General features: G+C 41.1%; 1 protein-coding gene across 1 annotated transcript in view; it reads right to left on the minus strand.

The window, feature by feature from the left end:
* The window catches only part of WDR27 (WD repeat domain 27), a 225337-nt gene that overhangs the window by 56609 nt on the left and 154484 nt on the right, over positions 1-14244 (minus strand). Inside the window, exon 23 of the mRNA XM_075267691.1 lies at positions 10322-10420. Within this exon, the coding sequence (XP_075123792.1) occupies positions 10322-10420 (99 nt within the window). The remainder of the gene's footprint in view (positions 1-10321; positions 10421-14244) is intronic.

The following is a 14244-nucleotide window of genomic DNA, read 5'->3' on the forward strand; positions in this document are numbered from 1 at the left end:
TATTTACATCTGTCTGTCTCTTTGTACAAGTAGGCCTTTGGGTAATAATAACTGATTTGCTGTATGAGGGGTTATTTTATATAATTATACAGTATTCGATATATATATATATATATATATATATATATATATATATATATATATATTTTTTTTTTCTTTGTCGTGTGTTAAATATGTGTGACACTGTGACCTTGCCTTTATATCAACAGTTTTTAGCTTTAGGATTCTTTTGAGTAGTTTTGTGTATTCTAATAAAATTATTATACTTTTTTGATATTAAAACTCATGTGTTGTTGATTTTTTTTATTTAAGAACTATTCCTGATTGGTGAATTGCAGTGTATTGTGCACTTTTACTGAATTTTAAAAGGCATTCTATTAGGACATGCCTTAGGCACAGGGGTCGGGAATCTATGGTTCGCGAGCCAGATGTGGATCTTTTGATGGCTGCATCTGGCTCGCAGACAAATCTACCCCTTTATCTACCTCCCATATACACAGTTCTGCAGGGGACAGTTTACCCTTCCCCTTAAGAGCAAAGACGCCATCTCTGATCCTCACCAGTCACAAGACAGTAGTAGCCTAAGTAACACTAGTGTGTGGAGCCAATCAGAGCTGTCCTCCGAAACAACACCAAATTTTATTGGATAATCATGCGTAACAGGACCTTGTGAGATTGGAAAGTAAGCGTCAAATAGTTGTAGAGAAGAAGAAGATGGCTAAAAGAAGAAAAGACGAGGAGTATCATACTTTTCAGCCGGAATGGACAGAGGATTTCGCTTTTGTGGAGATAGCAGGTTCGGCAGTATGTCTAATATGCAATGATAAAATATAAATGGGAAAATATAAAGCGGTACTTCGACACGTGCCATTTTACATTTACATCGAAATTTCCTGCTGGGGACAGGAGGAAGAAAGTATGTCAAGAGCTACTTTGTAGAGTGCAAGTTAGTCAGCAGCAACTCCGTGTTTGGACCCAACAAGGTAACTGGAATTCAGCTAGCTTTGCTGGTGCTTTAGCAATTGTGAGAAACGGAAAGCCATTCACGGATGGCGAGTATGCCAAAACGTTCATGGTTGATGACGCCAATGAACTTTTTGCCGACTTTTCGAATAAAGACAAGATAAAATGAATGAGCGAAATCTGGACTTTTCTTGAAATGAAAAATGTCAACCATCCTGAATTAGCTAACACTGAGTAGCTCCTGAAGTTCTACTATCTCATGGACATAACTGAACATCTGAACCAGCTCAATGTGAAAATGCAAGGAGTTGGAAATACAGTCTTTAATCCCTTCAGCAAGCAGTGTTTGCATTTGAAAACAAGCTTGAACTCTTCATCGCTGATATTGAAACAGGTTGTTTACTAGACTTTGAAAAACTGGGAGAGTTAAAAGATTCATGCACAGCAAGTGACCCTGCTCAACATCTTGATCTTCAGCAACTAGCAGGCTTCACATCTAATCTCCTGCAGTCATTGAAAGCTCGCTTTGGAAAATTTCCGAGAGCACACTCGTCTTTTTAAGTTCATCACCCATCCACATGAATGTGCAGTGGATAGCACTGACTTGAGTTACATCCCTGGTGTCTCTGTCAGAGATTTTTGAGCTACAAGCTGCTGACCTGAAGGCCTCAGACATGTGGGTGACTAAGTTCAAGTCACTGAATGAAGATTTGGAAATACTTGCGCAACAGCAAACAGAGTTAGCGAGCAAACACAAGTGGGTAGAAATGAAAAAAACTTCAACCCGCAGACCAGCTGATTCTCAAAACTTGGAAGGCAATTCCTGTCATATACTACATACTGCAGTGTGAGTATTGCTGTACTGACAATGTTTGCCTCTAGATATGCAGGTGAGCAGTCTTTATCACATCTAAAGAACATTAAAGGGGCTCTATCATTAGATTTTGGGCATTTTAGATAATCATATGTCTGAATAGCTACTAATTGTTTTAGAAAAGACCCCCCCTCCCCGTTTTTATGATTTACTGATAAAATGGATATGCTAATGAGTCCCTCCATTCACCCTGGGCATTCCGTGCACCCCCCCCCCCCCCCCCCCCAGCGTTGCTTGACCTCTAAGTCCTCCTCCCTGTGAGTAATCGCCTCCAGCATCTGTATTCTCAGCGGTAGGGAATTGAAATCTCGGGCATGCGCAGTAAGCATGCCTGAGCGCCATTTTCTTGTGGAGAACTGAGAGTTTGCATATCTGTTTTACCGATAAATCATAAAAACAGGGGTTTTTATGATTAGCAGCACCTGAATAGGCTTTTTAAAGGCTATTCAGGCATATGATTATCTAAAATGGCCAAAATCTAATGATAGAGCCCTTTTAAGACCAAACTACAAACACGTTTAACGGATGGAAGTCTCAACGCCTGCATGAAGCTTAACCTCACCACGTATCAACCAGACTACAAAGCCATCGGCAAATCCATGCAACACCAGAAGTCATGTTAATGGTAAGTAGTACTTTATTCATAATTGGTTAGCAACAGCTTTTTATATGGCTCTCACGGAATTACATTTTGAAATATGTGGTGTTCATGGCTCTCCTAGCCAAAAAGGTTTCCGACCCCTGCTCTAGCAGGTCTTGGGAGTGTCAGTTACTCTGACAAACAACTATGATGTTGCACTCGCTGCTGACCACAACATCTTAAGGGGTAAACAGCCAAGATCAGTGTTACTACCATTCTGACTGTTGCAGCAGGAGCATGGCTGTCAGTTACAACAGGCTCCTGGGGTTATCGCACAGGCTCTGCTTCTGAGTCCACTCAATCACTATCACAAACATGTGTGCGTGGATGCATTAATTACCTGCAGTCTCTGATGTACATGTACATGAAAATGGTTAAATAATATGCTATATTCTGACATATTCTAAATCAGCGGTTCTCAACCTGTGGGTCGCGACCCCGGCGGGGGTCGAAGGACCAAAACACAGGGGTCGCCTAAAGCATGCCTCCCAACCGTCCGGTCGGTGGGAGGTATGTCCCGGTTTCAACTTATCGGCGCCCGGAGGACGCTGATGAGTTGAACACACAGGCAATTAAAGCAGGAGCTGTCACAGCCAGCTCCTGCTTTAATGCTGTGCTGCGACTTCTACATGTGTAGCCACATCGCGCCTACAACTATATGAGTAAGCAAGACTGCGGAGAGAATGGCGGGGGAGCGTTGGAAGGTGAGTATATGAGTATTTTTTTGTTTGTTTTAAACATTAAGGTGGAACATAATGAAGGGGCAGATGAAGGGGGGGACGGCATGACACCGGGGGCAGAGATGGAGGGACATGAAGCTCTGGGCAGAGATGGGGGAACATAAAACTGGGGAACAGATGGGGACATAAAACTGGGGGAAGAGATGGGGGACATGAAACTGTGGGCAGATGAAGGGGGGTACGGCATGACACTGGGGACAGAGATGGGGGGACATGAAACTGGGGGCAGAGATGGAGGTGGGGACATGAAACTTGGGGCAGAGATGGAGGTGGGAACATGAAACTGGGGGCAGAGATGGGGGGACATGAAACTGGGGACAGAGATGGAGGGGGGGACATGAAACTGGTGGCAGATGAAGGGGTTATATGAAACTGGGGGAGAGATGGCGAGGGGACATATAATTTACGGGTGACTGTAGGAGGATTATACTGTGTGGGAGCACATGAAAAATGAATGAAAATGGGCGGAGTCAACATAAAAGTGGGCGCCGCATATTTCGGCCCTCTTTATAATCTTCAAAAGTTGGGAGGTATGCCTAAAGCCATCAGAAAATACATATTTCCGATGGCTTTAGCCACTCAGAAGCCGTACTACTGTCTACAGCAACGTTATTCAGCTGGAACGCACGCTGTTATGGACGCACATTCCAAAATGAATTGGGTCACTGCAACATGAGGAACTGTATTGCGGGGTCACGGCATTAGAAAGGTTGAGAAGCACTGTTCTAAATGGTGTACAGGATATGCCTGTCTTAAGAAATTTGCGTTATTGCTTATAATCTACAGATGAGAGCTAAAGCAGCACCAACTGAAGCTCTGACACATCACTCACTATCCTTACAATACAAAGATGTGTCGTGTCCACCAAAAAGGCCCTTCTATAAATCCTCTTTATAATGTCCATATACCATATTAGGGCATTTGGATAGGAGTTCTCTTACTTAGACACCCATTTTATATTTAATTCCACCTTTTATCATGATGCACTTTATAGTTCCACAGTTATGCACCAATTCATTTCTCAAGCATTATTTTTCATTTTTCCGTCATATTCCAAGAGACGTAAGTTTCTGAATTTTATGCTGACATAGCCATATGTGGACTTGTTTATTGTGGGATCAGTTGTATTTTTTAACAGCATCGTTTTTACAACACAGTTTAATAAATAATTGGTGTTAATAATCGAATTGGTGTTATTAGTGCCCCAGCTGTTGTAGGAGGAGCCATGGTTGTTAGTTATAGCCGAGCTCCTGCGGTGATAGTACAGGCTCTGCTTCTGAGCCCTTGCAATCTCCATCATGGACATATATGTGGGGATCCGATAATTACCCGCATTCCCTGACGTTTTCCTCTGTTTTTCTGGAATCTGAATTTTACCTCTGTGTGGTTTAGACTGCCTGGTAATGAAAATCATTTTGCGTGTGTAATTTAATCAAATGTTCATTTGTTCTAAACATTCTTTCAAGTGGAAGGAAAATATGTCCCATTGTGAACATCTTGAAAATGTGTTTTCAATTCCTAATTTTATGTGAACAGCAGTTTATAATAACATTTTTTCTGCAAGTGGAAACTGCAAATTAAGGATATAACCCATTTTGTTGCCAGTATCTCCTTCATTCAACTCATATGCTGCCTTACTACAAATCAAATGCTATAATATGTATGCACCATATGCTTATCTTGTTCCAAAACTAACTGCAGTGATAGCTTAGGGAGCGTTCACACTACCGTCGGTGTCCGACATGTAGTGTCCGCTCCTAGTGTCCGCTCCAAATCTGTCACGGACACTAGGAGCGAACACTAGCTGTGTCCGTGACACCTGTCATTTATTTCAATGGGCATCGGGTGCGTTCTTTTGAACTCCGTGCCCGTCCTTTCCTGTCCGCAAGTGAAGATGTCCGACTTCTCAAGTGGACAGAGGAACCCTGCATGCACACTAGGAGCGGACACTACATGTCGGACACCGACGGTAGTGTGAACGCCCCCATAGAAATGGAATTGCATGTGCGCTGGAATCATTGGAGCAGTACCTATTAACATTTCATAAAAGCTGGAGTTAGGGTGAAAAGGGTATGAGGCATTTGAACAATGACACTAAACTGATAGATTTACATTTCCCACATTTTCACCACATTTAATACTGTACTGACTGAAGCCGTTATAGTGAAAGGAGCGAAGGGTTAATACTTCCCATTTAAATCTTACAAAGGGATATGGCAAAGCAGCAGCAAATGGAAAAAACAATTAAGCATTAATCTGTGTACCAGAATAGTTTCATATGAACTGCAGTAACCTTAGCACTGATACACTGCTATGTCTCATATACACTTAGTTCAAGTTCATAAAATCCCACTGTGTATTAAGCTTTAAACCTATAACAACCAAGCATATTTGTTACTTATTAACTGAACAATTTATTATTTTTTTTAAAGAGCCATAAACCTTTTAATTTTCCTATTGATGTATTACATTCACAGGCCCCCAGCTGACCTAGTAGTGCTTGGTAGCCTGAAATCATGTCGCAGGAGAGCAATGGAATGACAGAAGAAAGCCCCTCTCAATGACTAGGCATCTAAGAGGTTAATCTGCTGAGATCGGAGCTAGCTATGATGTTGGTGTTCCAACAGGAGTTAATAGGGTAAAGGAACACAAAACTTGGAATACACAAAAAAATGTACTAAATACTGGCCGATTAATTATTTGAGGTTAAAATATAACTTAAAACATAATTCCAATAAAAAACCACCACTATAGACAGTAAACAACTAGGATCCTACTCTAATCCAAGACAAACAAACTTATCACAGTGAGGGCGCTTTCACAACTGCGCTCGTTGTCCTGCTGTGGAGGGCAATGCTTGGAGTGGTGCTCAGTAGCAGTTTTTTTGGACTCTACTACTGAGCACCACTCCAAGCATTGCCTTCCAGAGCAGAGTAAATTCGCACTTGAGAAAGGGCTTTTAGTTGGCCCGAAACGCGTCGTGCTTTTCTGTTTCTATTCATCATAATAAAATGTTACTAGAGATGAGCGAACACTGTTCGGATCAGCCGATCCGAACAGCACGCACCCATAGAAATGGATGGAAACACCTGTGACGCTGGCCGGCCACCGGCAAAGTCAGTGTCACAGGTGCTTCCATTCATTTCTATGGGTGCGTGCTGTTTGGATCGGCTGATCCGAACAGTGTTCGCTCATCTCTGAATGTTACTGTTTACTTGGATTTGTCAACACAACCTTCCTTCTGGCTTCCAGTGAGCGCGGACTCCCTCTTGTGGACCCTGTTGTTGTTTTCCATTGTTTCCTCCTCCAGTGTAAACAGGTTGAACCGCTGTTGCCCCTGTCTTGTTATCTACATGCAATATAGGGTGTTGTGACCGAAACAACCTCACAAGGTGAGAGGCCATCTGGCACCACAGTTATTATCTAGATACCTCAACATCTTTAATGATAATACTGCACTTAGTGCGCACACTGTCTCTTTTCTCTCTCTCCCTAAAATGAATCAGTGGGCAGACAGTTTCATTATAGTTACAGACCTCTGGAGTGTATGTCCTTAGAAGAAGTCCATGATAGCTGACTCTATACTGCACCCGAGGACCTATCCCATATTACTCACAAAATATTGCGTGTTCTTACAAGTGCTGTGCACAGTCTATGCTCTGTAAGCAACCCTAGTGCATCCCTACATATTTTTCCCTCCCGGAATGCTCTGATTCATCACTGAAATTTTGCAACTTGCAGCCGTTTAAAAATTTAAAAAAAAAGAAAAAAAAGGGGCAGAATAACACCTACTTGTAGTGCAGCTACTTATCTAATAGGGATTGCGTACCACTGTGTTTCCCTGTCAACCACATGGTACTGCAAACACATGTACTCAGCAGCCAAAGAGGAAGAAGCAGTTATTAGTGTGTGACAGTAACCATTTTGCATTTCAGACACTGTTTGCTGTGAGGAATTGGCCCATCAGCAGCAGCAGGGGAAAGATGCTGTGACAGCGCCCTGCATTACTATCAGTAAGAGGACATAATTACATTAGGCTGAGCAGAACTGGCACGTCTACGGGGTGGACGTACACAGTGTCATACTCAGCTGATAGTAGGACAGTGTTAGGGTCAGCAGGCTTGCTTAAAAAGAGCTAAAATAAACAAAGCTTGCGGAGCCCAACTGGGCTCTGAACTGCAGGGCACGCTGGTGTGAACACGGGCCAACAGTTAACCTCACTGCCGGGCTACACTACAAACTAGGTGCTCCCTGTTACCTCACAGAGAAGCTACCACTGCAGAACAAAGCAGCCACTTAAAGGAATTCTAAGTCTTAGCAGTTACAGCACTGCTAGACAAATAAGTCTTAGCAGTTACAGCACTGCTAGACAAACAAACTACTAAGACCATGTGCTCCCAGTAACCTTCTGGGCTGCACCCACCACAGCCACCTGCTGTTGCAGAACTACAGGTAGCAGCCCAACTAAGGTAGGAGTTTCCCACAATAGTAACTCAGGGAGGAGATTCCCACAACTCTATCTAAGGGAAGGGTTCCAACAATTTCAACATAAAGTGGAGATTCTAACTAACTAACTAACTAACTAACTAAGGCACAATTATGAGTTAAGGCACTGGGCGAACAGACCTGCCTCCTTAAATAGAGGGTAGGCGGGTCTAAACACCAAGCCCAAGTGTCCACGCCAGGTGCTCACAGGCTAGTACCACCATCAGTCAGAAGACCAACCACACCTATCGACTGCAAGGGGATTAACCCCATGCATGCTGGACTGAGCAGAAACAGCAGAACAGGCTGCAACCTTGATCCCTTGGCTGCACCTGCTGCACAGTCCTAACAGACAATGTTCCCTGTACTGAAAAGTGGAGTATGTGCAATAGAAAAAACTGAAATACAGGCCTGGGAGCCTGCTGCCATAGCCATGGGAAAACGGCTGCAGAGCTTGCTCTGGGTGCCGCCGGTCCCAGGAAAAAGGGCGTCGCCCACGCACCGCCGATAAAATAGCGCCTCGGTCAGCTTTGCCGAGGCACCAGAGGGGGTAGTGCGGGCATTATCACCGGGTGTCTGCTGTATAAAACAGCAAACACCCAGCGGCTATGGAGGCCACCAGCCTCTCGAGCGGCCACCATCTTCAAACACCCAGCATCCGCTGTAGTAGTACAGCAGATGTCGGGAAAGGGTTAAAATAACTAAGCAAAGCAGTTTGGAACTATTGTTAGTGAAAGCCATTTTCTATTCTACATACATAACCGTCTGGTATTAACATTAGTTGCTATTTTTAAGTCTTACTTACTCCATCTTGTTAAAAGAGAATTTTCTTCAAAAACTGAAGTTACCTCCGGTGTACAAAAACATTTCATGTGGAATGATAATCGAAATCATTATCCCATTATTGTAAACCACAAGCATTTAACTAAAGCTGTATTATATGAGGAAATTGCATCACCTAGACTGTTTTGAAGCAAAGCAACAATTCATGGCATCCTCAGTGTGAACTTAGTTCAGAGAATATAGAATGGTCTATCATGATAACTAAACCATCTTTACTTTAACCCTTTCCGACATCTGCCGTAATAGTAGTAGTTTTATACAGCAGACATCTGGTGTTAATGCCCATGATCTGTGCCTGCACCGATTATGGGAATTAACCCTTCTGGCACCTCGGTCAAAGCGGACTATGACAGCCAGGAGTCTTATGAAGGCTCCCCGGCCTGTCATTCAATATGTTCTATTGCAGGCTACTCTATGTAGCTCCACTATGCATTAGTGATCAGACTCCCTGGGGTTCAAGACCCCTAGGGGGTCTAATAATTGAAAAAAAAAAAAAAAGTATTAAAAATTCACATATAAAAGTACTTAAATACTGTGAAACACATACACATTAGGTATCCCTGTGTCCAAAAACACCCGTTGTACAAATCAATAAAAATATTTTTCCTGTATGGTATACGCTGTAGTGGGAAAAATAGTCAAAAGTGCCAAACCGCCGTTTTTTCACTGTTTTGCTTCTGTTGAAAATTTGAATAAAAAGCGATCAAAGAAATGGCATTTCCCCAAAATGGTATAACTAAAAAGTACACCTGGTCCCGCAAAAAAAGACGTCCTATGCATCCCCGTACACGGAAGTTATGGGTGTCAGAATATGGTGAGTTTTAGAAAAAAAAAAATTGGCACAGTTTGGAATTTATGTTAAGGGGTTTAAATATAAGTAAAACCATATAAATTTGGTATCCTTGGAATCGGACCAAAACATAGTATACAGGTGACGTCATTTTCGCTGCACAGTGATCGCTGAAAAAACGAAGGCTGTAAGAAAGTAGCACAAATGCCTTTTTCTTCAAATCCACCCCACTCAGATTTTCTTTTTCCAGCTTCCTAGTACATTGCACAGAATAATTAATGGCGGCATCATGAAGACAAATTTGTCCCACAAACATTAAGACCTCATATGGCTCTGAGAGCGTAGAAATAAAAAAGTATGTGATTAGTTAAAAATGACTTTTCCCAATGATAGAGCCCCTTTAAGTGTGTTGGTATTTTCTCTCCTATGGCCAAGGTTAAATCAGTTTTTCTGTTATTCTCTCCCATTTATTTTGTAATGGTTCAGCTCCATATTTCTACTTGACTATACTTAGAGCAAATGCTACAGCAGAACCCCCTTGCTATGCCTTTGGTGTATTACAGTGACTCTTTTTAAAGGGAACACACAGCATCTCCGACAAAATCTGCAACAAGCAGAGACACGTAGAGAAAGAGGACGGCATCACTGCTGAAACCATTTTTCATGCAAAGTATATCACAGTTTATTACATAATGTATAGCCCACATTATTTCTATTTCATATATAACTTAAAAGTGTTGAGGGAGTTTAATACAAGAGAGTCATTCATTATGATTATGTAAATTATAGTACAAGGCAAAGTACTCCTGCAGAAAGATGGTTTTATAACTTAGCATCCGACCTTGCACATAAGGCTCAAATACATCTTACCCTTCTGTTGCAGCTTAATGCTTTATAACTCAATTACAAAAACTGTGATAATCATTACTTCACTGTATTTAAAGAGATTGTATTGAATATTTAATAAATCATCATATGAGCCATACCTGTGGAATAGCTGGATTGAATGCTACATTGATGACAGATTCTGAGTGTTCTGGAAGCTTTTGCAGGTATGTGCTGGAACGTGTTTCATAAATGTATGCCTGAAATAGGAATACACAAAACTTTGTAAATATGTTGATAATAATATGTTTTTGTCAGCAGCGTTAAAAGGGTTGTCCACTTTCAGACCAATATTGAGAGACAAGTGTTATTGTTTGTATAATAAACCTGTGTGTTCATCACATGACCATGGACTGATTTTTATCCACTGGGAGTAAGCAGAATGGAGGGAATGGTGACATAACTCACATGGTCACTGATGTATAAAAAACAAAAAACTTGAGAGTCTGCAGTAGTTGATACCTTTTTTAATGACTAACTAATAATGATGACAGATTTACAACGTTTCGAAGCGCTCGGATTCTTCTTCAAGTATATATAAAAACAATTTCTGAAGGATGCATATTTATGTACAAAGGGACACTCAGGAATAGAATTCTAGGAGGGAGGGTGGAAGAAGGTTATTGGTTATTGCTACATACAAATAAACAATTTATCAGTGTGCAATGTTCTTATCAGTTCAGAGAATGTCTTTTATGGTTTTCTCAGTTCGCAGGGTCTGAACTATGCGATGGTATCTGATAGACTGGCTGTAGACAATGGAATTCTTTGTGTTTCGGATGAAAGCTATCCCATCTTAGGTAGGTTGGGTGGTCAATTGATTTCCGATACAGTGATGTCTCAATTTTGTTGTCCTGTATCTTAATGACTGTGTCTAGGAAATTTATTTCAGAGAAGGAGTAATTGAGCGTCTGTAACTTGTCTTTTTGTTCTAATTTTTTTTTATGGTCAAATCATTGCTGAAATGGGAATAACTGCCCACAAGTTCCAACTACTAGTATGGGAGAGCATTGCTGTTATTAAAGGCTTCCTTAACCGGTTAAGGACCAGGCCCAAAAGTATGTTAAAGACCAGGCCTTTTTTTTCAAAACTGACATGTGTCACTTTAAATGGCAATAACTTTGAGACGGTTTAACTTACACAAATGATTTTGAGATTGTTTTTTTCGTAACACATTATACTTCATGTTAGTGGTAAATATTAATCAATATTTTTGTATTTATTTATAAAAAAACTAGGAAATTTGATGGAAATTTGGAAAAAATTGCAATTTTCAAAATGTGAAATTCTCTGCTTTTCAGGCAGATAGTCATACCACCCAAATACATGAATAAATATTATCTCCCATATCTCTGCTTTATATCGGCATCATCTTTTGATTGTCTTTTAATTTATTTTGGACGTTACAAGGCTTACAAGTGTAACAGCGATTTTCTAGATTTGCAAGAAAATTCTCCAAACCAATTTTTTAGGGACCGCTCAGTTCTGTAAGGAATTATAAAGGCCTATATAATAGAAACCCCCATAAATCACCCCATTTTCAAAACTACCCCCCTCAAATTATTCAAAACAGCATTTGGGATGTTTGTTAACCCTTTAAGTTTTTCATAAGAATAAACATAATATGGAAGTGAAATTTAGACATTTCATTTTTTTTCATTAATACATTCATTTAGACCTAAAATTAACACATTCACAAAGGGTTAAAGGAGAAAATGCATCTCACATTTTGTTATGCAATTTCTCCCGTACACAGAAATACCCCACATGTGGGCGTAAACTGATTTTTGGGTACACAGCAGTGCATGGAAGGGAAGGAGCGACACTGGGTGTGTGAACAGCAGATTTTGTGGAATAATTTTCAGGCACCATGCCTCATTTGCAGAGCCCCTAGAGTACCAAAACAATGGAAACCCTCCAAAAGTGACCCCATTTTAGAATCTACACCCCTCACAGAATTCATCAAGGGGTATAGTCAGCATTTTGACCCTACAGTTGTTCCACAGATTTTACTAACATTGGGATGTGTAAATGAAAAATTACTAAAATGTCACTTTATCCCCAAAGTTTTAATTTTCACAAGGGGATAAAGGAGTAAAAGCCCCCCACAGTTTGTTAAACAATTTCTCCTGAACACGGCAATACCCCATCTGTGGCCATATTCTGCTGTATGGGAACATGGCGGGGCTCAGAATGGAAGGAGCGCTATTTGGCTTTTGGATGGCAGATTTTGCTGGAATAATTTTAGGTGCCATGTCGCATTAGCAGAGCCCCTAGAGAACCAATACAGTGGAAACCCCCTAAAAGTGACCCCATTTTGGAAACTACACCCCCCACAGAACATATGAAAGGGTATAGTGAGCATTTTGACCCTACAGCTGTTTCACAGATTTTATTAACATTGGGGCATGAAAATGAAAAATTACTTTTTTTCCAATAAACTGTCAATTTAGCCCCAAATTTTTCATTTTCACAAGAGGATAAAGGGGAAAAAGCTCCATAAAGTTCGTTAAACAATTTCTCCTGAACACGGAAATGCCCCATATGTGGTAATAATCTGCTGTATGGGAACATGGTGGGGCTCAGAATGGAAAGAGCGCTATTTGGCTTTTGAAGGACAGATTTTGCTGGAATATTTTTCAAGTCCCATGTCGCATTTGCAGAGCCCCTAGAGTACCAATACAGTGGAAACCCCCTAAAAGTGACCCCATTTTGGAAACTACACCACTCATAGAATTTATCTAGGGGTATAGTGAGCATTTTGGCCTCACAGCTGTTTCACAGATTTTATTAACATTGGGACGTAAAAATGAAAAATTACTTTTTTTTTCACAATGTATCGTCCATTTAGCGCCATATTTTTAATTTTGCAAGTAGTTAAAGAATTAAAAGCCCCCCACAGTTTGTTACAAATTTTCTCCTGAACACGGCAATACCCCATATGTGGCCATAATCTGCTGTATGGGTACATGGTGAGGCTCAGAATGGAAAGAGAGGTATTTGGATTTTGGAGGGCAGATGTGGCTGGAATAGTTTTGAGGGGCCATGTCACATTTGCTGAGCCCCTAAAGTACCAATACAATGGAAACCCCTCAAAAGTGACCCCATTTTATAAACTACACCTGTCATGGAATGAATCAAGGGGTATTATCATTTTGTGCCTAAAATGCTTCCAAAAAATGAATGTCCAAAATGAAAATTGAAATTTTGAAAGAAATATGCCATTTCGGTGCTCAATACGTTGCACCCACTTTGTGTTGTCAGAGACCTGCACTCCTAAAACTATTAAGGGGCCATCCCGAGGGGCAAAAAAATATATATGTGGGTGTAAACTGCTGCTTGGGTACATAGCAGGGCTCAGAAGGGAAGGAGCACTGCGCTTTTTAGCTTTTGGGGTACAGATTTAGAGGGACTTTCTGGGGGCCATGTTCCTTTTGGAGAGACCTGGAGGTAACTGTAAACCCCATTTTGTAGGGGCAAGTTTAGGGTCTCTGCAAAAGTGTCATGGCATCCAAAAACCAAACCATCTGTGCTCCAAAAACCCAATAACCCTTCTGTGTCCGTCTGTGCCCTAATATCAGTTTATAACCACTTATGACATTACGTCCGTTATCCCGGGTACACCAGTGTCATACATGTGCCCTAATATCAGTTTATACCCACATATGACATTACGTCCGTTATCCCGGGTACAACAGTGTCATACATGTGTCATAAACTGTAGTTTGGGCACACAGCAGGGCGCAGAAGGGAAGGAGCGCTATTTTGGTTTCTGGAGCACAGTTTGGTTTTTGGACGTCACTTTTGCAAAGCCCCTGAATTGTCAATAAAGTGGAATCCGCAGACATGTCACCCTATTTTGGACACTAGCCCACTGATGGGATTTATCAAATGGAGTAGCGAGAATTTTTAACCCTTGAGTGTTGCATTTATTTAGTTTCCAGAAATGAAATCGCAACTGATAATGAGAAGTTAAAAATGAAAAATTTCCAGAGATTCGCCATTTCAGTACCCGATATGTTGT

Source organism: Leptodactylus fuscus, chromosome 3, assembly GCF_031893055.1.
Source record: "Leptodactylus fuscus isolate aLepFus1 chromosome 3, aLepFus1.hap2, whole genome shotgun sequence".
Classification (NCBI taxonomy): Eukaryota; Metazoa; Chordata; class Amphibia; order Anura; family Leptodactylidae; genus Leptodactylus; species Leptodactylus fuscus.